The sequence below is a fragment of the Leptidea sinapis genome, chromosome 2 (assembly GCF_905404315.1).
Source record: "Leptidea sinapis chromosome 2, ilLepSina1.1, whole genome shotgun sequence".
Taxonomy (NCBI): Eukaryota; Metazoa; Arthropoda; class Insecta; order Lepidoptera; family Pieridae; genus Leptidea; species Leptidea sinapis.
In genome coordinates this window covers 28,398,595-28,425,520 of record NC_066266.1, presented here as the reverse complement: position 1 = coordinate 28,425,520, position 26,926 = coordinate 28,398,595, and the positions used below count along the sequence as shown (strand labels likewise).

The following is a 26,926-nucleotide window of genomic DNA, read 5'->3' as shown; positions in this document are numbered from 1 at the left end:
TATATTATTAAACATTTATTATATAACAGCATGCACATATAAATTGACTGTATTGTGTACCTCACTATATACAAAACTCTTACTTTAAGTTTTTGTATAAATTATTGTCAGCTGGTTACAATGTGGTTCATCAACGACGCTCTATAGATGATGTACGAACATGTCCCTCACAAGATAGAAACCAAATCACTATTGTGACATCAAACATTTGTGCTTCAAGCCACTAATATATGGAACTCTTGTCCTCTCTGTCACTACATAACATTTTATGCACTTTTAATTCATTACTGATAAAGCCTAGGGAAACTCTAAGTAAAAAAAATAAAAAAACTACGTTTTAGAAAACCGACTTCAAAAACTGAAAATTGTCAAATAACTAAAAATTTAATTTAATACACCTGTTAACAACCTTCAATATTATTAAAATACTATTATTTATTTATTTATTGTTAACAAGAACAGCCTATAACCAATTACACTTATTAACACAGAATATGTAAGTAAATCCAATATTTATATTGTTTTAAGTCGGTGCCAAGCCCTAAACAAAATGAAACTTAATATTATAAACAGCTTACTTACTGTAATTATTAAAGTTGTCTGGCCACGCGTGTCTGTCCGCTTGGGTTGTTTTGTTCTAGAGTCTAGACTAAGCTATCCTGCTCAAAGTCACGCGTGGCGAGTGTAGGTACCTAGTACCTACTATTACATTTGGCTTGACACCGACTTCAAATCTATCAATATGTACCACATATAAATAATAGTATTTTATAAATATTTAAAGGTAAATGTTTGCATAAGGGGTAATTTTTAATTATTTGATACTTTTAGATTTTGAAGTCGGTTTTTTTAAAACGTAGTTTTTTTTAATGTTTACTTTTTAGTGTCAGTTAATAATAATAATATACAATAAACCTGAATGAAAACACCTAAAAAAGCCACGACAAAAATCAATTATATCATCCAGGTAGACAAAAATTTTCCTAAAAAATGTTCATAAAATTAAACTACCAAACTATATAGATGTATATCTAAAAACGATACTGTAATCACTACTATATCAAACTTATGTCAAATCACTGCACGTTTCATTCAAAACTAGTATTAACATCCTCTATGTAGTGATCGATCGCTCAGACAGTAAGTACGTTCATAACCCCGCGATTAAAATAATACTTATAACACGCAAATGTAGCAACAATACGAAAAAATTAATATTTTGATATCACAATATATATATATTGTAATTTTGAATATTTGGTCAAGTTTTTTTTTTTAATTCTCATAATATTTAATCAAGCGGCGAGCTTTACTCATAACTTTTTTTAGGGTTAGACAGCTTTGTGCACTGAATGTTATGTTAGGACTACTGCCTTTTTGAATCTTACTAGATTCAAATTTCATTACCAGATATTTATATATACCTTGAAATTATAGCTACATAATTATATAAATAATTTTTGTTTATAATTTTTTTTTTAATATAAATAATAATAATTAACAGTTTGGTTATTATAATATCATATCAATGTTCAAATGTCGATCACATACATATATAAAAACGTGTTAAAAAAGTCCTGTACGATAATTGTCTCGGATATGTAGTACAATGCGGAGACAAATAAATAAAAATAAACTAAAATATCAAAACACCTTACATTAAATGCTACAGTAAAAAGAACATTTCATATTAAATGGTTTCAAAGATCTTGAGAGACTCTGACTCATTTGTTTTATGAGTAAACTACGGTCATCGCCCTGACCTCGGTCCAATCGTTGTTGCCGACGCGTCACCCGCGCAGCCTTCGCATGGCACATGAATGAAATAGGTGGGTGGGCGTTGAAAAATAAGTAAATAGCTGCAGAACTGCCACCCTTTTATAATTGGTTATATTTATAATCGTTGTTTTCCTTTTTAATGTGCTATTTCCTGAAAATTAATATTTGTTTGTTCTCACTACTTTATACCACTATACACCTCAAGATACAGTACAAGATTTTTTAACACCCTTATAGAATAACTTACTCTACAGAAATAAGCACCTATTAATTAATTGCACCGAAAATACCACCTATGGGATAGTAAATATCTCTTATTGCCATCTCATTAAAGCTCAACCTTTACCGAAGTAGTACTAAATGTAATAAAGACATACGTAAGTATCATTTCCTTAACCTACATAAATAATTTTGATTTGATCTGAAAAACTCTAAGCTAGGAACAGTTTGGACAATCAGCAGTCGTGACCAAGCAGGCTGTAAAGCACACAATACGTTGAAATCCTTGTAAATAAATAAAGTTTATTTTCGTTAATTACATATTCATATTATATTCAAATACACTAGTTAGTACTACTGTTATCAACATAGTTACCGGTGTTAATATATTGACCAATGACCTTACTTTACTAGTAGTAGTAACATTAATTATTCCTGGTGATCATTGGGGAGCGTCACGGAGACGGTTTCCACAATGTTTGATCCAAGTTAACTCGTTAAGGTAAAGTAAATTACATTATTGTCGAGATTCCCCGTTACATTACCGAACCCGAGTTAGATATAAAAATAATTATTATAAAAGTCTCCATACACAAAACTCTAAACTAGTTAATATTTAATATATATCTTAATAATCACCAATATATCATAATAGACAAGGTCACTGACCGATCCTTCCATCAAATATCAATCACATTACAAACGAACATATTTCTTACAAGCTGATGCACGCGACTTTGTCCGCGTAAATAATGGGCTTTTAAAAATAATAAGCAAGTTTGGAATTGAACATTATCTCATGTCCTATTCCAGTTCTGGTTCCCGTTTTCGCTCCCGTTCCCAACATAATAAATGAAACTTATTTCGAGGAACATTGCCATGGCAAATTTAAAGCTACTATAGGTATAGTTCTAGCTCATCGAACGTCAACATCGTGAATTTCAGTTTTTCACAAATCCCACGGGAACCATGGATTTTTCCTAATGTAGCCTATGTCCTTTCTCAAGTTCTAATCTAGCGCTGTAACAAATTTAATCAAAATCGGTTCAGTGGCTTAGGCGTAAAAGCGTACAACAACAAACAAACTTACATTCTCATTTATACAGGGATTAGTAAGGTACAACCACAAACACTTTGTGCTTTTAAGAGCTGCGGTAATAACCGTCGTAATAGTGACGTTTCAGAACAAGTTTATTTGTTTTAGTAAGTACATGTCAGTTATATGTACATTACTTAATAATCAACATTCATAAATATTTCAATTGTTTGGAGAGACTTCGATAAACGAATAACTTCACCACACGTTGGCGTCGCATCAAACAAGTCAACATCTCTGTCAACTCTGTCAGTCAGTACGGAGCGACAAGCCCAATGTTCATTACGCACAAGGCGAAACTAAACTTTAATAGACACTAATAAAGTTGATTTTAATCTAAATACTTTTAGAACAATTTTGCATTTCCGAGAAGGGCCGTGCTAGGGTTATTGATTAAGTTGATTTAATGACATATAGCTACTTTTTTATAGACAATAAGGGACGAGATGAGCAGGACGTACGCAGTACGTACGCAGGACTGATGCTAATTGATACGCCCTGCCCATTACAATGCAGCGTCGGTCAGAGTTCTTGTAAAACCCAAAAGTTCTAAGCGGCACTATAATTGCGTTCGTCACCTTGAGATATAAAATGTCAAGTCTCATTTGCCCAGCAATTTCAGTAGCTACGGAGCCCCTTCAGACCGAAACACAATAATGCTTACATATTACTGCTGCACAGCAGAAATAGGCGCCGTTGTGGTACCCGTAATCTAGTAATAGGCATCCTGTACAAAGGAGCCTCCCACTGATATAGGTACGATTCGGAACGCTGAATCTAGTATATATTTGATGGAAGGAACAATGACAACAAAACAACATCGCATTCAGCCCAGCACGCCCGCACCAACTATGACGTCATATTGACACCCGAGTGACGTCACCCGCAACTAGAATGTACGCGCACGGGTACAGCTTACAATATGTTGTAATGGTTAAGTTTTTAATTATTGTATTAATAAGTATTTTCCTTTTTTATAAAAAATAATATAGTATATCTGATAGAAACTCTGTTTAATCCATTAAATCACTTTTACCATTAATACTTATTTCAATACAAAAAATAACAATAAACAACAATAGCAAACAACACAACAATATAAGTGGACGTACACGACAAATGTAACGTTATTATCAATTAATATTATAGAAAACAAGAAAGATATAAAAAAAAATTGCGTGCGTACAAAGTATACATGTCAAAAGTGAAACCTGCATTGTGCATGAACCTGTTAACTGCATATGAAGTCCTGGTACATGTTGCTTAAATGAGACATGATTTCAACCACTATGAAAGACATTAGGTACTATCACCGCTACCATATTTATGTTCTCCCGGTGTCTATATAGTAATACGTCGTGAGCATGGCGTCAGAATATATTAAGGTACTATATATAATATACTATATATATATACTCGCGTCATACACAAGACTATCTCTTCTTAAACTATAATCGCCTGGTACCACAACACTGTATAATGCTTCTTATCTGATTTTCTCCCAAGTTTAAATCTTATGAATTAATGTGCTTTCTCTTTTACTGTCGCTTTTTCATTTCATCCACTTTTAAATCACAACGATGCTATAGAAGTTTTCACTTTAAAAGGTTGAATTCTAAACATACAATTTGATTGATGGTCGCACATTAGCATTTCGCAAGTGTGTATAGTACAAACAAGCAGTGCAAGAAATACAATAATTGATAATATTAGCAAGTGATTGTCCAGACGTAACAAATAATATAACTTAACTTCGTTGAAGTATTTTGATCAAACTTCTCTCGCATATAACCATTATATTTTAACTTTTATAACGTGACATTTTAAAATTCTTTGGCGAAATTTTAGAAACTAGAGTCTTTAAGCACTCGTTAGACAATGTTATTTTATAACTGAATTATTAGTAATTAATTCATTTGAATGCATTTCCGACATCTCTATTATTAACAATACAATATGTTATTTGTACATTATAGTTGTACGATCGTCAGGTATTATGCAGTGGACAGTCGCGTAGCGGCACTAATATCGGACCATGACCCCAAGTTATACAGTATGTATACAGTTTTTCCTGTTTAATTTCAAAGAATACAATATTTTTTCATTTCATAAACTGTACCTAAAGTTTTATAATAATTATTGTTAGTTTTGTTTTTATTTAAATTATTTTATATTAAGTTTTTTGATTATATTTCGAATGTCGTAAAATTCTATTTTTAATTTCAATAACAATAGTTGTCCCGTAGAAGGAGCCTCGTTGAGGTAAATGTCGGACATTGTTTGTACCTATCCTGGCGTGCTGGCGACGCCTTATAGCACCAGCTATAAGGCGTCGCGCGAGGCCAGGGTGAGCGCCAGGTCCCGCAGCGTGGCCTTGATGTGGTCATAGGTCGCGAACGAGATGCCCACCGCGATGGGGCCCTTCACCCAGTTCATGCTGAGCCCCTTGAAGAAGGCGCGGCCGCCCTCCGTCCTGCAGCAACACACAACAGTCAACACCTGTTAGTTAGTTAGGATCAGCTGGTGTGGCGAGACGCGCGAGACAGTCGGTAGCGCACCTGTATATGTGTCGCAGCGCGGCCACTATGTCGGGGTAGGGGAAGGTGCAGTCGGGCCGGCGCGGCGCCGTCTGCATGCGGCGGCGTACGATGTCGAGCGGGTACGACGCGGTCTGACCGAGCGCGCCCGCGGCGCCTCCGAACAACACGTTCACGGCGCCGTTTGGAGCTGCATCAAAGTAATCTGGAAATCAAATTAAAATCATTGCAAAAACTTCTAAAGACAACTGCTACCTTCATAGACTGTAAAGATAACATTTTTTCGATGCGATATAATGCGTGATCTGCACAGATCCACAAAAAGATGGAATATTTGACGATGCTTAATATAATTTAATAAAAAATAAACCATGTTAATAACTTTTGAAATAGCAGTGCAACAGAAGAGTAAGATAACTAAATAAAACAAAAAACACAACAAAAAAAATATTAATGTAAGATAACTCACCTAAGTACCAATGTTTTAGCGAGTCGTAGGTGAAGAATGACACGCCTGCATAGGGGATCACTCCAAGCACGGTGGCAGGATATCCTCTGGTGACATCAAACAGATGCTTTGTACTCATACTATACATATTATAGATTCTTAGCGAAACGGAAAAATATTATTACTTTCAGGACTTCATTTATATATTTTAAATTGTATTATATAAAATATTTCAATGCTATATAAAATATAGTATTATGCCATTTTTTATATTATGAACTCTTGCGGCTCAAGTTTGCTACCTTGTGGAATTCCTGTATTCGAAAATATTCATTGATTATTGAAAATTCTCAACATTGTTCTGAGACTTATACTTTCATACATATTTATTAGTTTACGGAATTACATAATTATTGATACAAAATAAAACAAACAATTACGTGTAATGTAGTAAGTGTACGGTGTTCTGGTTGCCGTACAGATTAATTTATGTTTGGTTCATAAATTAAACTAGACTTAAGAACAATTAGTTTATTGAACTTAGTCTAAATGGTTATAATGGTAAATGGTTTTGAGCACACGCGAACCGATTGATGCTCGAACGTGAACTGGGGGAAAATGTGGAAACACGGCACGCGCCAGCGCAACTGCTGACAGGGCGCAACGTGATGTGCGATGTTCCACTCGTATATGGAGCATATAGAGAAGTAAGGTGAAATGGTCATCGAGTACACCGAACAACGAATGTGCAACATAACCCTCTCCATTGATAAGTCTGGGAACCTATTACTCAACAATAAGTTATTGTATAATTGCAACTCGTTGTTACTATGACGTACTTGTAATAATATAGACTCACAATGAACTTTGACTGATAGTTTTGTGCACGTAGTGTTTCAATAGTCTATATATCTTTCTATTAAGGTAATTCCTTGCCAATATGGTTCTATATCATAATAAACAACTAATTTCCATTCATCTTGGCCGATAAGCATTTTTGATATCTTATCAAAATATAAACTTTGCGTTTGATTTATATTAACAACCTTATGGTTTCCTTCCGACGGCTATATAAAAAATGTGAACAAAAGTAGTATCATGGTAGCGGAGTGGTAAATTCCTTTTTTATTTCTCCGTCTCGATGTTACTGGTTGTATTATAGATTACTCATCTTGATTTACTTGTGGTGGTGTTTCGGGATCCAAATTACTATCATGGTTATTTTGGTTTGTAAATTGATCTACTGGCAATAAAGATAGCTTTACGACAGGTCTTTTGATAGTACCGTTTTTGGTCTTGACAGTTACTACTCTGACCCACCCATCGTTTCCCGGATGAAGCTCCACAACTCTACCCAGGGCCCACTTGCCTGGTGGGAGATTAGTGTCATTAATTATCACAATATCGCCCATTTTCTTATTGCGTTGGGTACTAAGCCACTTAGACCGAGCGTTCAGTTGTGTTAGGTACTCCGTCCGCCATCTCTTCCACACATCAAGAAATATCTTTTGAGAGATCTGGTACGTAAATCCTTTTCAGTTTCGACTATGGTTAATGTTGGACCACTTGAAAGAAAATGAGCCGGTGTGAGGAAATCTAAATCATCTGGGTCTTCATTTAAGGGGCACAAAGGTCTGGAGTTCAGAGTCCCCTCTAATTGAGCCAATAGCGTTGAAAATTCCTGGTATGTCAACCTTTGTTCTCCTAATACTCTTTTCAAGTGGTACTTAAGGCTTTTAACTGCGGCTTCCCAAAGGTCTCCTGCACTGGGCCAAGACGGGGCGTTAAAATGCCACTCAATTTGCATTTCAGTTATCTGCGTATAGAACTGGTCGTCTATTAAGGATTTCAAGTTTACCATCTTTTCCTGCAGCATTCTGTTGGCTTTTATGAAATTGGTTCCGTTGTCACTGTACATGTGACCTGGAGTTCCGCGACGAGCTGATAGTCGACGGAGAGCTGCTATAAATGCAGACGCGGTAAGATCGGATACAAGCTCCACATGAATAGCCTTGGTTGCCATGCATATGAATACAGCAATGTATCCTTTGGTACATTTAATTCCTCGTCCTTTGGCTGGCTTTATATCAACAAACCCTGTAAAATCTACTCCTGTATGATAAAATGGTCTCGAAATATTGGTTCTAGCTGGTGGTAAATCACCCATTAATTGGTTATGTTTCGTAGGATTATGCTTTCTACATATAAGCCATGATTGCGTTAAACGTGCCCGGCCATGGAAAGTCATTCTATGAGCATAATCAATAAGCATATCCGTCAAATGATGGTTGTGTGGTAAAATTATAGGATGTTTCATGTTATAATTCATTATATTTGCCGTTGATATTCGTCCCCCCACTCTTAAAACTTCTTGGTCATCCAGAAAAAGATGCAAATTTAAAATCTTACACCTAGGAGGCGCTTGCTTGTGCTTTTTAATATATATGATATCCTCTGAAAATTTCAATGATTGCACATATTTTAATATAATTATATTAGCTTTTCGCAGTTCTGGTTTATTAGATATGATGGTTTGTTACTCAATCGCATAGAGAAACGAAGCATCCAAGCTCGCAATACTTGCTTATAAATGTTATGTCTGCTTAATAAGGTTTCTATGACGTCATTTTCATATTTAAGCGTAAACACATTTATTTGTGTTGAAATTTTAATCTCTTCGTTTGTACTGTAGGATGTACTTTCTGTGGTTTTTTCCTCAAACGATAGCAACCAAACTGGGCCGGACCACCATATAGAATGGTGCACTAGCTCGTCAGCCGTGATTCCTCTACTTGCGCAATCAGCAGGGTTGTCCTTGGACTGTACATATCCCCAGCATAATGACGGTATTTGTTCTATTACATGTTTGACCCTTTTCGCTACAAAAGGTTTCCATCGATTAAGATCTCCGCTCAACCATCCTAATACCGCTGTGGAGTCAGACCAACCAAATATCTTAATATTAAATTTAGACAAACATTTACAAGTTGTTTTTATCAATTTTGATAGTATCACAGCGGCGCATAGTTCTAGTCTAGGTAGCGAAATAATCTTCTTGGACGGAACAAGCCGTGTTTTTGATGCTACGATGACAACCGACGATTTGTTTTGATCGTTCTTATGAATCCTAGCGTATATAACGCAAGCATAAGCCTTTCCAGATACATCACAGAATCCGTGAAGCTCAATGGTGTCATTAGCGTTGCATTGTAGCCAACGTTGTATATTAATATGCTTTATGTTATTATTTAAGTTATTATGGTATCCCATCTAGATATAATGGTTTCTGGCAATATATCATCCCACTGAAGATCAAGTAACCAAATTTCCTGGAATAACAACTTAAGCTTGGTTGTAACAGGTGATAACCAACCAAGTGGGTCGAATATTTTTGATATGTCAGACAATAAAGTGCGTTTGGTAAGCTTTAAGGATGGTTCTAATATTAGGTTAAACGTAAACTTATCATCACTTGGTTTCCATTGTAATCCCAAGGCCTTTTGTTGACTCTTGGTGCTTGAAAATATATGTGTGATCATTACTACTGTTCTCCGTATCTTCATCAAATAAATCAAGTTTATTAGATGACCATTTTCTGAGATTGAATCCACCCGAACTTAACAGGGCTATAAGTTCTGCTTTTAACCTTTTTGCGGATTCAAGGTCATGGCTCCCATGCAATACGTCATCAGTATAGAAGCTGGTATTCACCACTTCTGCTGCCTCAGGAAAACGATGAGCTTCATCTTTGGCTAACTGTTTTAAAGTCATCATAGCTAGGAATGGTGCAGCCTTGGTGCCGTATGTAACAGTAGCTAACTCGTAATTTTTAAGTGGTTGTTTGGGATGGTCACGCCAAACAATTTTTTGCAAAGGTTGGTCTTTCTCATTGAGTAACACTTGCCTGAACATTTTTTCGATGTCAGAAGTAAAAGCAATTTCATATTGACGCCAACTAATAATAAGGGTGAGTAAATCCTTCTGTAGATTTGGCCCACTATATATTAAATCGTTTAACGAATAACCCGTCGAAGTTTTAGCTGATGCGTTAAAAACGACACGAGTTGCAGTGGTCAATGACTCCGCGTGTATCACACAATGGTGTGGTAAATATGATTCCGGTTCCTGGTTACCAGAACATTGCTTCGTATGGTTTAATTCAATGTATTCGTTAATGAATTGCTTATAATTCTCTTTAATGGTTATGTTTTTGATAAAACGTTTCTCTAATTGGTGAAATTGGGCGACCGCTTTGGTTCTGGACTCTCCCAATTTTTCTTTAAAATCTGGTTTTAATGGTAATCTCACAACGTAACGTCCATCTGGTTGGCGTTGCGTCTCTAATTAATATTGCTGAATACAATAGAAATCATCAGTTTTCATATCTACAGCATATTCCGAAATGTCCTCTATCTCCCAAAATTTTCGGATATCCTTTAAATCAATTTTTACGACATGGCAATAATTTTGTAGTTGAATACCACCACTTAAGATCCAACCCAACTCCGTTTCTTGAGCAATAGGTTGAAATGCGCTTTTACGAATAAAGCCTTCGTATACTTCTACACCTAATATAAGATCTACAGGTCTTTTCAAATAGAACTCTGGATCTGCTAAAGTTAATTTATTAATTTGTGGCCACTCTGGTTTGGTAAACGATTGGTTAGGCAAGTTGCCGACTATTTGTTTCATGACATACGCCTCTGTGGTAATGCTAAAGTCATTAATTAATGAGCATATGGTGATTTTAATAGCTCCCTTACTGCTTATAGATTTCTCTCCAACTCCTACAACCAGACAGTTTCGGTGGATGCGTGGTAAGCCTAATATCTGTGCTGCATTCTCTGTTATCAACGAAGATTCTGCACATGGGTCAATCAGAGCGCGCATGACGTGGTGGGAACCGTCTACAGGTTCAATATTAATCTTCGCTGTGGCTAATAGATTAGGAGATACTTGTGGGGGTAAGGTAGAAAAGCATATTTTAGTTTTTCTAGGTTCTTCCACTGCATGCTGACTTGATTTTGTTGGTAAGTACGTTATGTAAGGTTTATGAAGAAGTGTGTTATGTTTTCCTTGGCAAAATCTACATGTTTTTTCTGATGTACAGTCCTTGCCTAAGTGATTTATTAAGCAATTCGTATATAAGTTGTTATTTTCAATGGTTCTTCGTCGGTTTTCTGGTGAGTAATCTAAAAATGTTTTGCATTGAAATAATGAATGTTTCTTTTTGCACAGTATGCACATCCTTTGTAATACAATATCGTTCGACCTAATTGATGAATGGTTAATCATCGACTTATGTTGAATATTTTTATTCACATAATTATTGTTTCTTATTTTATATGAGCTCTTCTGATTTTCATGAATGCCTGTCGGATTGAATGTACTTGACCGATAATCTTGTCTACGTTTCGTAGACTCCAATGAGGTAAACTTAATTTCCAAAAAACTTAAAAAATCTGTGATAGTTGGTAAATCCCTCGGGTTCCGTAGCGACTCTATGTAGTCGTTATGAGTCTCTGTATCTAATTTTTGGACTAAGATGTAAACAATTAGTGGATCCCAAGATGTTATATCGACCCCCATTGCTTTAATAGCATTCAGACATTCATTAGTGGTGTCGTGCAATCTTTTAATAAGTGCGGCTGACTGTTGTTACAGATTTGGTAAATTCAGTAATATGTGAATATGCGAATTAAAAATAAGACGCATGTTACTATATCTGTGGTTTAAAATTTCCCAACAAATTGAGTAATTGTCTGAACTAATTTTTAAGTGCTGTACCAGTTTATCGGCTTCACCCCTTAATTTATTTTTTAAAAATTGCGTCTTTTGTGCAATTGGTATGGATTTGTTATTGTGTATGGTTTCACAAAACAAATCCTTAAATGACAACCACTGTTGATAATTGTCACTAAATGTTGGTATCTCCATTTGAGGAGTAGAATTGTCCCTATATTTAAAAGAATACATTTTTGATCTTAAGACTTTTTGCATGTTTTCAAACTTATTTTCGTAGGCACTGAAGGCTGCCTCGTATTCATCATTATCTATTCCTTCACTATCGATCTCCCAATGCAGAGAGTCGATGACCGACCATCTCGACCTTATTTTGGTCAAGACGTCCTCAAGTTCCCAAGGTTCGGATATGTCTTCTATATCCACAGCTTCAATGGCGCGTTTTAAAGGTTTAAAATTACTTTTTTGCTTTCGTAGCATATCTTCACCTCGACTAGAACTATTCTGGGACGTCAAGTGTTCCTTAGATGTGGAGTACGAATTCCTCTCGGCATGCGACATTGGTGTTACCTGACGATCTGATTCGTAAGACAGTGGGGTTGCTGGTCTTAATAATGGTTTAGTTGCTTTGAATGTTCTAATAAGATTTTTCAAATCATTATAAAATTGTAGAGCCTTTTGATAATAACAATCCCTAAAGTAACTATGATTTGGATCCTCATATTCAGCACGCAATTTCGTGTGGTTAATTTGGAATTCACTCCAATAGCCATCTAAAGTATTTAATCCCTTTTTCAATATAGGCAGGCGCCTTAGGCTCCGGCCCATCCTTCTTAAAATTGGTTCGAAGGGTTTCCATTGCTGACATGATTTGTTCTTGGGTTGTTAATAGAGCTTCCATGGTTAAAATTGTATAGTAACAAGTATGAAATATGTAAAAAAATAAAAGATCTCACTCTGAATAGTGGCGCGTGGTTGTCTGGTTTTTCTCGAAGCCTTGGTAATGGTTTATGGTTCATTAACCATATCATTATATGGTATGGTTAACTAAATGCACTGGTATAAATTAATTTATAAATTAATAATTTTTTTTATTTTTTTTTTATTTTACAATTTTAGGGAAACTTACAGCTAAAAAACTCTCAATATTATATAATTAACATGATGAAGGCCAATTATCAGCTTCCACATTCAGGTATCACTACATCTCCACACTCCACTGCTCAAAAAACTCAAGGCAAGAAATTAAGAAACTACATTAAAATCCAAATCACTCAAAGTACCGACCACATAGGGCTCTCTTCATTCTAGCAACACTAGTGCAGAATAAATCCAAATCAACCTCCCGGCATGCCACATTGAAAGATCGACATGCTCGCAATAGGTATGAATTTTGTCTATATATAGTTCTTGCTATAGGGACGCACAATAAATTTGGCCTGCGCAGAAACAATGATGGTGCGTATAGGCCCACCTTAGATACCAGTTCTGGCAACTCAGTTGCACCATTAAATAAAGACATTAGAAACGCTATGTCCGATATTTTTCTACGCTCAGCTAGAGGCAAAATATGAAATTTTTTGCAGTGTGTATGTCAGGCAGATAACAGTTAGATTTAAATTGAATGTACCTTAAAAATTTTCTTTGTATACTTTCAAGGCGGTCTATATAAATGTTGTATATTGGGTTCCATACCTGTGAGGCATATTCGAGGTGACTACGAACGAAAGAGCAATATAATATTTTAATAGTTTTAATTTCCTGAAAGTCAGAAGAGATTCTTATAATGAAACCTAACGCTTTCGTGGCTTTATTAATGATGCTCTCAATATGCAGATCAAAGAGAAGTTTGCTGTCAAATATAACTCCAAGATCTTTGACAGATCCAACTCTAACTAAAATAGAATCTTGAAGTTTATAGGGAAAGGCAATAGGGTGGGGTTTGCGAGTAAATGTACAAATGTAACACTTAGATACATTTAAGTCGAGCTCGTTCAGAACACAATAATTTTGAAAGCGGTCCATATCTTCTTGTAAAGAGAGTGCATCAGCGACAGAGTTAATCTGTTTCATGATTTTCATGTCGTCTGCATACAGTAAAATTTTGGACGACTGAAAACACTGCGTGATGTCGTTGACAAAGATATTAAAGAGAAGTGGGCCCAAAAGCGATTCTTGCGGCACTCCTGAAGGTATATATCTCGTTCTAGATGAGTATCCATTCAACATCACAGTCTGACATCGATTCTCTACGTACGATGAGAACCATCTGAAGAGATTACCCCGTATACCAATGGAAGATAACTTACTTAAAAGTATGTTGTGGTTAATTTTGTCGAAACATTTGCTGTAGTCTGTGTATATAACATCCACCTGGGATCTCTGAGCCATAGAGTCTGATAGGAAGTCGCTACATAGGATCAAATTTGTTGTAGTCGACCGACCCTTTATAAAACCGTGTTGGTATTCACTAAAGTCCTGTTTCAGTGCTGAATATACTTGTCTGTAAACGATTTTTTCTATAATTTTAGCAAATACACACAACTTAGATATAGGTCTGTAATTCAACGACGGCTTTTGATCCTTTTTTAAGGACAGGTGTTATATACGCAGACTTCCACAAAGTGGGCACTACTCCGGCAGTAAGTGAGAATTGAATTAAGATTGAAAGTGGTAAAGTCAGGCTATCGGCGCAATTTACTATAAATACTGGTGGAATATTGTCAGGCTCCGGTGACTTGTTTAGATCCACATTTTTCAAAAATCTATATACCTCATCCCTATTTATTTCTATTGACCCGATATCCGTGCCGAAACAAGCAGCCCCCTCGTGTACGGTCTGTGTGTTAATTGGTGGCGAGTTGTTATTGATAGCGCTCGGTTCCAAAAAATTTGAATAAAAGTAGTCGCTAAACATGTTGGATATAACATCCCCATCCCCAGATGAATGCTTTCCATACTGTAGTACAGAGGGATAGCAATTGGACTGCTTTTTTGATTTTACATAAGCCCAAAAAGCTTTAGGATTGCGCTTTATGTTCGATTCTATACTAGATATATAATTGTTAAACAACTCTTTTTCTAAATCTTTCACTCTCTGTCGTAAAACGACAAATGAATGATGATCCGAGAGGTTGTTATATTTTTTAAATTTTAAATGATATTTAGCTTTCTCCTTTATTATTTTGATTAACGAGCTATTATACCAGACTGGGGATTTTGATTGTACGGTTACAATTTTTGATGGAATGTAGATGTTACGCAGATCGTTGATAGTGTCATAGAAATACGATACAGCATCTGCAACGGATCTACGCCTCAGTTCAAAGTCCCAGTTCACGGAGTCCAAATTTTGTTTTATGGCATCGTAATCGCCCTTGTTGTACAAATATTGTAAGCGAGGACGAGTGGGTAGGCTGTGCAACTGAACGAACTCGACCGAAATGCAAAGCGCTTTATGTTGGGGATCTTCGCGTACCAGGGGGTCAGCGCAGCAAGTAACAGAAATATCGTTACTGGATAGTACAAGATCGAAAATCCTATCGTTAATATTGTGAAAGCAATTATATTGTGAAAGATTACAAATATTCAAATTTTCTATAAAATTACTTTGAACATCACCCTGTATGTCACTCGGATAGAGAGAAGAGAGATCATTTGTCTGACACCACTTTATATTTGGTTGATTAAAGTCGACAAGTATTAAAAATGCATCAGAAGGGTATTTCAGAGCAATGTCAGCCAAACTATTAGAAAAATTATTCAATTGAACTGCTAATGTATTGCCCAAATTTTCGTTGCAAATATAAACAACACAGATGTGTATTTTATAAGAAATTTTCGGCTTTCTGTGATTCTATGTAAGCGTGATCCACAAGTCCTCGGCAGAAGAGCGCCAGTCATGTCGAACATCAGCAGGTATTTCCCTCTTAACAGCTATTAAAACCCCTCCTCCCTTCGATTGTTCAGTAGCAGCATAATTACGATCTCGTCTCCAAACAAGATAACGATTATCGAACAACTCGGAATCCGAGATTCCCTCCAAAAGCCACGTTTCAGTAATACATATAATATCATAGTTATTAACACACACATTTCTGTAAAAAGTACTCGTTTTCGTTCGTAGTCCCCGAACATTTTGGTAGAAAATTATAGCGGGGCCATTGCAAATATCTTCATACAATTCAACACAACAATAATAAATATGTACATCCAATTGATGTGAATAAATATGCCCCACCAATGAAATGCAAATAAGCACCTTACTAGTATACAAGTTAAGTACAACAGTTAAACTGCACAAGTATGAGCAAAAATAAGATATTAGATTATTCAAATAAAATATGTTTGTACGCCTTACTAAGCCAGAAGCAGTTCTAATTCTAAGGAAATAATGTCTATAATCACAATAACTGCACGACAAAAAGTCATTAGGATTGAGCGATAAGAGAACAAAAGGCGTGCAGGTACAAGATGAATAGCAAAAAATGTTACCTGTGGTTCTCAAACTTATTGAGCCGATCCAGTAATGTGACATGCCGGACTGTTGTTTAAATATGATTATGTAAAAAACTTTTTTAAGTCGCGTTCCGTATTGATATGATGTTTTGGAGACGATGTGTTTTTTCGTATGAAAATTTTGCACCCTTTCACCCAAACATATTCATATCCCCGTTCTTTTGCGCGAGCCTTGGTTTTATTTAATAGGGCTTTGTTCTCGAGAGTTAGGTGATCGTTGACGTAAATCCTGCTATCGCCACGTAGTCCTAAATCCACCGCTTTAAGGGCCTTGTGATTCTTTGCAGCAGCTACAAATTCATTCTTCAAGTAACTGTTCTGGACAGAGCATATAATGTTCTTGTTATGCTTATTATTACGTGTAGGCACTCTGGCGATGTAGTTGACTCGCCAGTTGTAGTTGCTCCTTTTGGATTCTACAGTTGATCGCAGTCCCCAACTTATCTAAGATGTTAAATAAGTTCTCGGCACTAGACTCGGGTACACCCTTAATTTCAATATTATTCATACGTAGACGTTGTTCGTTATGGTTTTGCAGTTCCTACAAGTTGTTTACACTCTCCTGCAGGGTCAACAAATCTCCTTTTGTCTTTACCAAGGAGTCAATTTCTTGCTCCAGGGTAGATACCTTCATGGTTAGAGCCTCGACAGCATCATGAACAAACTCGATAGACGCTTTCATGTCCGAAAACTCCTCTCTAATAGTTTTCAATTCCACCAGTTCGGCCTGTATCGCCCTCACACTATCCACTAATGCTGGTAAAGCCTCCATTTGCGACGACAAACGCTTCAACTCGAAAACGATGGCGATGGATCCGATGACGTTCTTGGTTTTGGACTGGCTATTCCTCGGGACTTGCAACTAGAGCATTTCCAGGTAGATTTCCCCTCTCCTAGTTTCCGCCATCCACCCTCAGTTATTCCAGCGCAAGGGAAGTCAAACTGACCCGCACACACAGAGCATGTGGCGCCGTCCCTAGCTTCAACTACACATCGTTTGCAGGCAAACATAATAATATGAACTTTGAGAAACACTTGCAAAAATTACATAAACGAGTAGCGAGCAGTTGTGCGCGTCAGGTCGGCCTCGAGTCTACCGACGTACTGAATGTCGCAATTAAGGTTAACTGACACGTGTTCACTATTCACTCGCGAGAGTCCCGATTTACGACTAAATCTCGAAGGACCGCGTTGTACTCCACGCTGTACCACGATGTACACCACGTTTGGTCACTGGTCTTATTAATGGTTAAATGGCTCGAAGGACAAAGATGTACGGTGTTCTGGTTGCCGTACAGATTAATTTATGTTTGGTTCATAAATTAAACTAGACTTAAGAACAATTAGTTTATTGAACTTAGTCTAAATGGTTATAATGGTAAATGGTTTTGAGCACACGCGAACCGATTGATGCTCGAATGTGAACTGGGGGAAAATGTGGAAACACGGCACGCGCCAGCGCATTTTCTGACAGGGCGCAACGTGATATGCGATGTTCCACTCGTACAGTAAGGACATATTATATCAAACGTCTTAGTCAGACGAAGCAGAAAGCTTGTTGTGTTGTTGGAAATAGCAAATGTCGTTTACTAATTTGTATGTTTGAGTGAGGATGACGTTATTCATATATAATGGACTTGATGAGCGTACCTATAGAGCGTGAGGACGCCCTCCTCGCGCACCACGCGGCTGAACACGACGCGAAGCGAGCGGTAGTCAGCCACGGCCATGCGCGCGCGCGCCAGGTCCAGCGGGTATGTGAGGCTCTGCGACGTGACGCCGGCCAGCGAGCCCGCCACCAGGTGCCGCAGCGGCGCGCCCCTGTCACAGTAGCTCGGTCATCTCACCACCAGCTCACACCGGCCACACACACACACACACACACGCACACACACACTCACTGTGCCGACTGCGGCGTGTTGACGCCCAGCAGCCGCTTCCACTGCTCGTGCGCGGTAAACTGCACGGCGGCGTAGGGCACGATGCGCGCCATGGTGGCGCTGTTGCCGCGCCACAGTGACGTCACGCCCTCGCGCCGCGCGCTGCTCGTCAAGAACTGCCACGCCGCGCGCCACGTGTACGGCGTATTGCTGACGTCACAAGTTACCACTCATTTAATATTATACACGGTCGCACTAGAACGACAAAACTGTATTATCAATATTAACATTGCATACTATTGCATGCTACTTTGGATACTATTAAATATTTTGGGTATTCAATAACCGTTAGACCATACCGAAATGCCACTCTGAATATCAATATAATATATCGTGTTCTAAATGTGACATTCTAGTGGATCGCGAAAGTCTGACGCTTAGCTTCGTTAGAGAGCCCGCACAGCGAGCTGATCGAACGACCATATAAAAGGTTTGCTTCTAAATAATATGTTACTCATTTGAAAAAAGAAACTTCGAATTTAACTAGTGGTAGTTAGTTAATTTAGATGTATGGAGTCCACTTAATCAGATGCAAATAAATCGTTTAGAAATAATTCAAAATATTTCCTTAAGGACGCGTTCTCAAAACAGAGAGGTATCGAATCGCACCACTACACTGACACCGCTCAAACACATACACGTACTTAAAGTTAATTGCGGGAATCAAATGAATTTGATACTTTAGCAAGTTTGAATATTATTTTTTTTATACCTTTGTATTTTTGATAATTGGTTGATGTATTCGTTTAGTAGTTAAATATTAGAATTTTAGATGGCAATTCTGTCGCATAACGTCGTGTGCAGTAAACGCAGTTTTTTTTTAATCCAAGATGGCCGCCGGGTATCGTATCCGAGGGTGCAGAGAACAATTAGATAGGTCTTTCAAAATCAAATTTTGGGATTTTTTAATTAGATTGGTAACGGAATGTGTTTTGTACTTATTGTGAGTGAAAAGTCGAAACGTAAATATTTATATATTTAGGGAAAGAAGAATTAATTTAGCATGTGGGATATTGTTAGACAGGCCTTTTATAAGATAATTTAAGTTTATGAATGAATTCTAATTTTGACGATATAAATGACACCCATGAAGAAAATTTTGTAAATTTCATAGGCACCATCATGGATTTCGATTTAGGCCCGCTATTCGTTATTGTTGACCCAAAAATCCATGAAAATGACACCCATGATAAGAAGTTGGTAACTTTTATAGTCGCCATCTTGGATTTCAATTTTGACCCGATATTCGTTATTGTTGACCCCGAAAACCATGAAAAAGACACCCATGAAGAGAAGTTGGTAAATTTCATCGGCGCCATGTTGGATTTCGACACGATATTCGTTATTGTTGACCCCGAAAACCATGAAAAAGACACCCATGAAGAGAAGTTGGTAAATTTCATCGGCGCCATGTTGGATTTCGACACGATATTCGTTATTGTTGACCCCGAAAACCATGAAAATGACACCCATGAAGAGGTGTTGGTAAATTTCATCGGCGCCATCTTGGATTTCGATTTTGACCCGATATTCGTTATTGTTGACCCCGAAAATATCTATTTTTTTATTTTCTCCTCACAAAGATCTTAAAGCTCAAACAGTACAGTAGTGTTACATTTTTTTTTAACAGATAGTATTTTGTGAGGAGCTGGTGTCTGAAGTAGGTTGACCCTGTATTACAGATCACCAGGACCTCACCCCCAGATATAAGGATCACAATGATTAAAATAGTACACATCCGTACTAGTAACTAGAAGAGCAACAATAGATCATAACAATAAATGACTTTAAATTTGTAAATTACTAGTACAAAAATGTGTGTGTGTGTGTGTGTGTGTGTGTGTGTGTGAGTGTGTATGTGTGTGTGTGTGTGTGTGTGTGGGCGTACTCTACTCTCAGTTACTATTAGTGTACTTTGTTTACCTTATTGTATTTTACCTTGAACACAGAAGAATCTTTGGGAGAATCTAGTATTAAACAATAATTTTTCACAGATTCTATCTTTTCGCCGTTGCGCTTTATTTTTTCCCGGATCGTAACTGGTAAGGCTATGTTTTTTTAAAACTGTATGCAGGATATAAAGCTGACGTTACAGTTACAGTTAGAACAGTTAGAACCTTTGATAGTTTATAGAGTTCTGTAGTGGGATGGTAGATTGGTAATGAGTTACTTACTTTCAATATAGCTCTTTGGGCCCTTTCTATTTTAAGGAAGTGTGATTTTGTAGCACCGCCCCAAGAAGTGATGCAATATATTAATATCGACTGACACAAAGCTTGATATATGTTTTTCATCAAGTCCTTTTGAGCTACATTTCTCAAATTTTTAAAAATGACTATTAATTTTCGCACTCGTTTTGCTAGTTGTCCTATGTGGCATTGAAAATTTAACTTGTTATCTACCATAATACCAAGATACTTGATGGTCTCTGATTTCTCTATTTTGGCACAGGGACAATATAAGTCTTCAGAATTACCACATGAGTGGAACATTATATTATGATTGGTTGTAAATTCTGTATTTCTTAGAGAAAAGGTAATATAACTGGTTTTAACTATATTTAATGTCAGGACATTGTCATTTAGCCATTCACTGACGGTATTAAAGCCCTTTTGTGCACTCAAATACACTTCTTCCCAAGTATCTCCTCTAAAAAATAAAGCTGTGTCATCAGCAAAGGTAACTATTTTAGTATTTGGGAGCTGTAGTTGACATAGGTCGTTTATATATACTAAAAATAATGTAGGGCCAAGAATACTTCCCTGAGGGACGCCAAAATACACTGCGGCTTCATTACTTATCAGGTTACCTATTTGGACGCATTGTGTTCTATCACTGAGGTAGCTTTCAAACAGTTTTAGTTGTATACCCCTAATCCCGAGACGATCAAGCTTTTCTAAAAGGATAGAGACAGAGACTGTGTCGAAAGCTTTGGCCAAATCCAGAAAAATGGCGATGGTTTTTTTTTGTTATCTATATTTTTAACCAAAAAGTTTGTAAGTTCATGTACGGCGTCAGCTGTTGACCTTCCAGATCTAAAACCGAATTGAGCTGTTGATAGTAGACTGTTTTTCTCCAAATAGCTGAGCAGTCTTTTATTAATTATACGTTCTAGGATTTTTGACAATGTGGGGAGTATCGAAATAGGTCTATAGTTATTGACACAATCTCTGTCCCCACTCTTATGAATCGGGTGAATCCTTGATTTCTTGAAAGCAGTAGGAAATTCACCAGTGGACATTGCTAAATTGCAAATAAATGCTATTGGCTCAGATAAGGTATCCACATTGGTTTTTAGTATTTCTGGTGGAATGCCATCAAGGCCAGCGGCGGTATTAAGTTTGAGGTTATTAATAATTGTTGACACTTCATGAACATTGGTTGGGAATAAAACAAATGAGTGGGGATGAGACTTTAAGGCAATTGGTGTTGTTTGAGTGTTAATATTTTTGGTTTTTTTCTCAGCTAATGTTTTACCAACGCACGCGAAGAATTGGTTTATATTATTAATTTTTTGTTGTGGATTAGGTGTAGATATAAGTTCTAAGTTAGATTGATGATGTTTGTTAGAATACGTAATCTCTTTGATAGTCTTCCATAATTTTTTATTATTGTTTTTGGCACCTTGTAACTGCAATTTTTCATAATCAATTTTTAATTTTTTAAGTAAACTTGAACAGTAGTTTCTATATCTTTTGTATGTTGTATTAAGAATTGTATTATTGGAGTGTTTTTGTAGTTTTTTTATACAGGTTGTCGCGATTTCTAATACATTTCAAAACACCTGGTGTTACCCATGGCTTAAGAATTTTTTTACGCCTTGAAATTATTACACTTCTTGAATTGGACGCAATTAATGTTTGAAGCGTATGTATGAAAAAATCCGTAGCATTATTAACATTTTGAGACAGGTAAGGGGGTTAAAATTTGAATTTTTTAAATTGCAAGATAGGGATACACTGTCGATACATTTTTTTGTCCTGGGCGTACTTGTTTGTTGCCAAGAGGCTAAATATAGCACGACGCTGTCATGGTCAGTAAGGGAAGTTTGCAGGACTAGACAGTGAGCATTTTTTTTCGTCTTTAACAATACATGGTCGAGACACGTTTTGCTATGAGTGGGAAAAGTGTGAGCAGGTAGAATGCCATGGAAAGCAAGCATATCCAAAAAAGTAAAGTTACTAACGTCCTTACAATTTTCACCAATATCTATGTTCATATCTGCTAATACTACGATATTTTGTATAGAAGAGTATTTTAGTAATACGTTATGCAATGATTGAATAAAATTATCAATATTTTTATACCCGGGAGGACGATATATAGTTAGAATTATTGTGTTGTTGCTCGGTTTTACTAGTAGGCAATTTGCATCTAGAATTTCGGGCTCTTCGATTGTAGCAATTAGATCTTGTCTATAATATACGACAACACCTTCATTTTGAGTTAATTTTTCTATTGTTGCTGAGAAATTATAGCCTGCTATGGTAGGGATATAGGGAGTGGAGGGAAGCCAGTACTCTGTCAATACTATATAATTCCAGTCAACATTACTTTTGATGAGTATTGGTAACAACCCATCAATGTTGCGCTTTATGCTTCTTATATTTTGTTGAAATATTTTTAAGCTTTTGGTTTTAGGTAGGAAGGTTTGACACTCCTCTATACTACAGATTGAAGATTCGGATACTTTAAACAAGTCAATTTCGTTTTGAATTTTATCAATATCGTTGAATTTTTTAAACAATTTGCATCATGAAACGTCTGTATTGGTGTATAATATTGGGATTTGATTTGGATTGCTTAAAATGAGATAAGCATTCTTCAGTCTTAATATCTTTTACTAACTCTGATAGATGAAAATTATCCAGTATCGTTAAAAAATTATTAACATTCGCGAATTCTTATTAAATATAAAACAATGGAAATAATCGAAGGAATATGACTTTTTATAATAATACTATCGATACAAATTATCATAATTGGATGCAGTAATAACTTCCCAAAAAAGAACACTTCGGTGAAAAACTCTAGAGACTTATTTGTTAAACAGCTGTATGTAATACATTTAGATTTTACGCTTTCATAATGGCACAAAAAATGTATTGGTATCGAGTGACCGCTACTTAACAGGATGCACTTCAAGCGACAATTTAGTGTTAATTTGGATGTCTTGCATAGATGTTCTTTGTAATGGCTAGTGAATAAAGTTGTGGAATGAGTCGTGTACTGACCGATATGTGTCTTAAAAAGTGATTTATGTTCCTCTTGATTCTATTACAATCAATATTATAGACAAACAGAGACAACAATGTTTTTTCGTAAACCAGTTCACAAATATTCACTAGAAACCTGACTAATACTATCGGTAATGTGTCGAGTCGTTGTTCAGTGCTACGATTGATGCAATGGGTAACCAATTCATAGTTAATGTATACATAATATCGTAACATAAACACATAATGTAAGTATTCAAAACAGTTAATTAATATGAGTACATTTAGGTATAAATTAAAGTAGTGGTTTATTCGTATTTCATAACAATTTATGTGAAGTACGCTTTACCAAGTAGAATATGTAAATAATAAATATATAGGTGCTTTGTGTGTTTGTGTAATAATCTACCAATAAGTTCTAATTTTAGGATGTAGTTAAAGCAAACCTTATTTAATAAATTACACAGTATCAACAAGAGAAAACCATGAAAATGACACCCATGAAGAGAAGTTGGTAAATTTCATCGGCGCCATCTTGGATTTCGATTTTGACCCGATATTCGTTATTATTGACCCCGAAAGCCATGAAAATGACACCCATGAAGAGAACTTGGTAATTTGCATAGGCGCCATCTTGGATTTCGATTTTGACCCGATATTCGTTATTATTGACCCCGAAAACCATGAAAATGACACCCATGAAGAGAAGTTGGTAAATTTCATAGGCGCCATCTTGGATTTCGATTTTGACCCGATATTCGTTATTGTTAACCCCGATAACCATGAAAATGACACCCATGAAGTGAAGTTGGTAAAATTCATAGGCGCCATCTTGGATTTCGATTTTGATCCGATATTCGTTATTGTTGACCCCGAAAACCATGAAAATGACACCCATGAAGAAAAGTTGCCAATTTTATAAGCGCCATCTTGGATTTCGATTAGACCTTATATTTAGAGATGAACTTATAAATCACAAATTCTTCAAAAAAATACAGAAACATAATTTATTGAAAATCTGACTGCGTACAAAATATGTAAAGTATCAAAGACAGTATTGTATAGCTTATAAAAAATATTCATGTTCGTACAGCGATCTTTCCGAGTACGAGCTGCTGCTTACAACCGACACAGTGTCTAACCACGACGGCGGCCGAGCGCGGACTGAGGTTATTTCGATAGATCTTTCTGTGCAATGCGTACGGAGTGACAAAATAAAATAACCGTTAATACCACACTTTAAAGCTCATGCTTATCAGAAATATATATGAACTTTAGACGATTAATTTTTATTTTTTTCTGAGATTATTTATTAGATATTCATTAATTTATTTCCTGTGTTTTTGAAAATATTACATCTGCTTTCCTTACATAATTTTTAAGAGCCAAAATTGTGTAAGTGGTAGCAGAAAACTGATCCTGAATGAAGCCCCATTTCGTCAATTTTGTGTGAAGAGGTAACGGATAATCGTTTTAACGACATAAAATATCAAAATTTCAAAGCAAACATTTCCCGCTAATTGGAGATAAAGAAGTAATCTATTAGTGGCAATTTTTAGTTTTGTTAGACTTAGTTTAATTTCATCACAAACTCTACCGAAAAATATCTTATTTTTGTCGGATTCGTAAACGCGTCCTTAAAACTACAATATTACTCAGCAGAGAAGTGGCGACACATTTCAATATTCCATCTCTTGTTGCCAAGAGCTAAGAGAGTGGCTAGCGAGCAAACATTATCTACTTATTACCCAAGTATTATATAGAAAAATCAGCTTTTATACTGTGATGTAAGTAAAATTATAATTTCATGAACATTAACGGCCGTTCCCAATATACTATCTAAGAACAATGAACTAGATAGTCTGCGTTAGATAGTTGGACCTCCATGCGGTTGCAGCAATGTCAGCGCTCTAGGTGGGAGTCAGTGTAATGTGTACTCACGATATCTGGAAGATGATCTTGGTGCGGTCCAGCGGCGCGATGGCAGTCTTGGCGAGCGCGCCGGCCACCGCGCCCGCCACCATGGACGTGCTCACCAGCACGCCGCCCGACAGTTGCCGCCGCCCGCCAGCCTCTGAACATCGACGATACAGACACAGCTCCACTTATAGAACGTCATAAACAACCACTAATTTAAAATTTTATGTCTCAGATTTGAGAAGAAACTCAGCGGGCTTCTTCTTGTTAACACGCTTTTATTAGCTTCATACGTATGTTAGTATGTAACTGAAACTTTCAACATGATCTTTACCCACTTGTAAAATATTGGATTGAATTGAAACTGCACACTTATCAAGAACCAATGACAATACATCGCGTCGCATCTTGCTTCCGTCAAGGTAACACCTCAAGTAAGCAAACATAACATCTTTGTGACACGTAGTACAACAAAAGTGTAATTTGAAAGTGAGTTTTAGTGTTAAATTCGTTTAGTGCACATCAACAATATATACAGTTGATAAAATTAATTCATTTACATATTAAATATTGGTAAAAGTGTATCAAATATCTAAATTATCATCATTGCCTAAAGTGAACGAGTGAAGTTAAAAGTGTAAGACCTTTTGGACGAGAACTTTTAACCTGTTGGTATTACGAGGTTTGTTATTCTTACAATTAACTTAACTTCAATATGAAATGCAAAGAATGTGCTAGACCTATAAACACAAACACAGATAATTATCTGAAATGCAAAACTTGCACTGGAATTTTTCACTCCCTGTGTGCCTCCATGAGTGACACTGAGTTCTTTAAGATTCTGCCTATGAATAAAGCCAAATGGAGGTGCACTTATTGCGAACAGAGTGGTAAGAAAGGGTCAAGCTACATCTTGGAGACTCCAGTAGTTGAAGGAGACATTAATAAAAATAAAACGGAGTTCACCTATGATAACTCACCACAGTGTTCACCACGCGGTACCTTAAATGAATCATTGTTAAATAATATAAGTTCATTGATTGATACGAAGCTTGCACCTGATTCAAAATTCATGCATAATTTAAAAAGTCTTCTTAGAGAAGAGGTTAAAACTATGATTAAAAGTGAGATAAATCTGGTCTTGCCCAAACTAAAGGAAGAGTTGCTAGATACACTTAAGAACGAATTTACTGAATCGACAGACTTCTTGAACCACCAACAATGTGATCTCAAGAAAATCATTTCAGACAAAAATGAAATTATTAAGAACTTAGAATCTGAACAAAGCCGTTTAAACTCGGAGTGTAATGAGATACAAAATCGCTTAATAACCTTAGAGAAAATTTCTCGTGATAATAATCTGGAAGTGCAAAATGTCCCTGAAAAGAAAAATGAAAATGTCCAAGCTATCTTCTTGAAATTATGTAAGGAATTGCAAATAAATTTGGGTGACAGTGATATTCGAGCGTGACGTCGCGTTGCCAAAATGAACGCTACATCCAATCGACCACGCA

General features: G+C 36.4%; 1 protein-coding gene across 1 annotated transcript; it reads right to left on the bottom strand.

The window, feature by feature from the left end:
* On the bottom strand, positions 1-26,712 carry LOC126975090 (mitochondrial coenzyme A transporter SLC25A42). The gene is made up of 6 exons (XM_050822903.1): positions 25,437-26,712; positions 18,253-18,429; positions 17,990-18,160; positions 6,101-6,186; positions 5,653-5,836; positions 1-5,567 (listed from the first exon to the last, which is right to left on the bottom strand). Exons 1-6 carry the CDS (start codon positions 25,517-25,519, stop codon positions 5,417-5,419), a joined length of 852 nt encoding a protein of 283 aa, XP_050678860.1. The 5' UTR covers positions 25,520-26,712; the 3' UTR covers positions 1-5,416.
* Between the last annotated feature and the right edge of the window lie 214 nt (positions 26,713-26,926).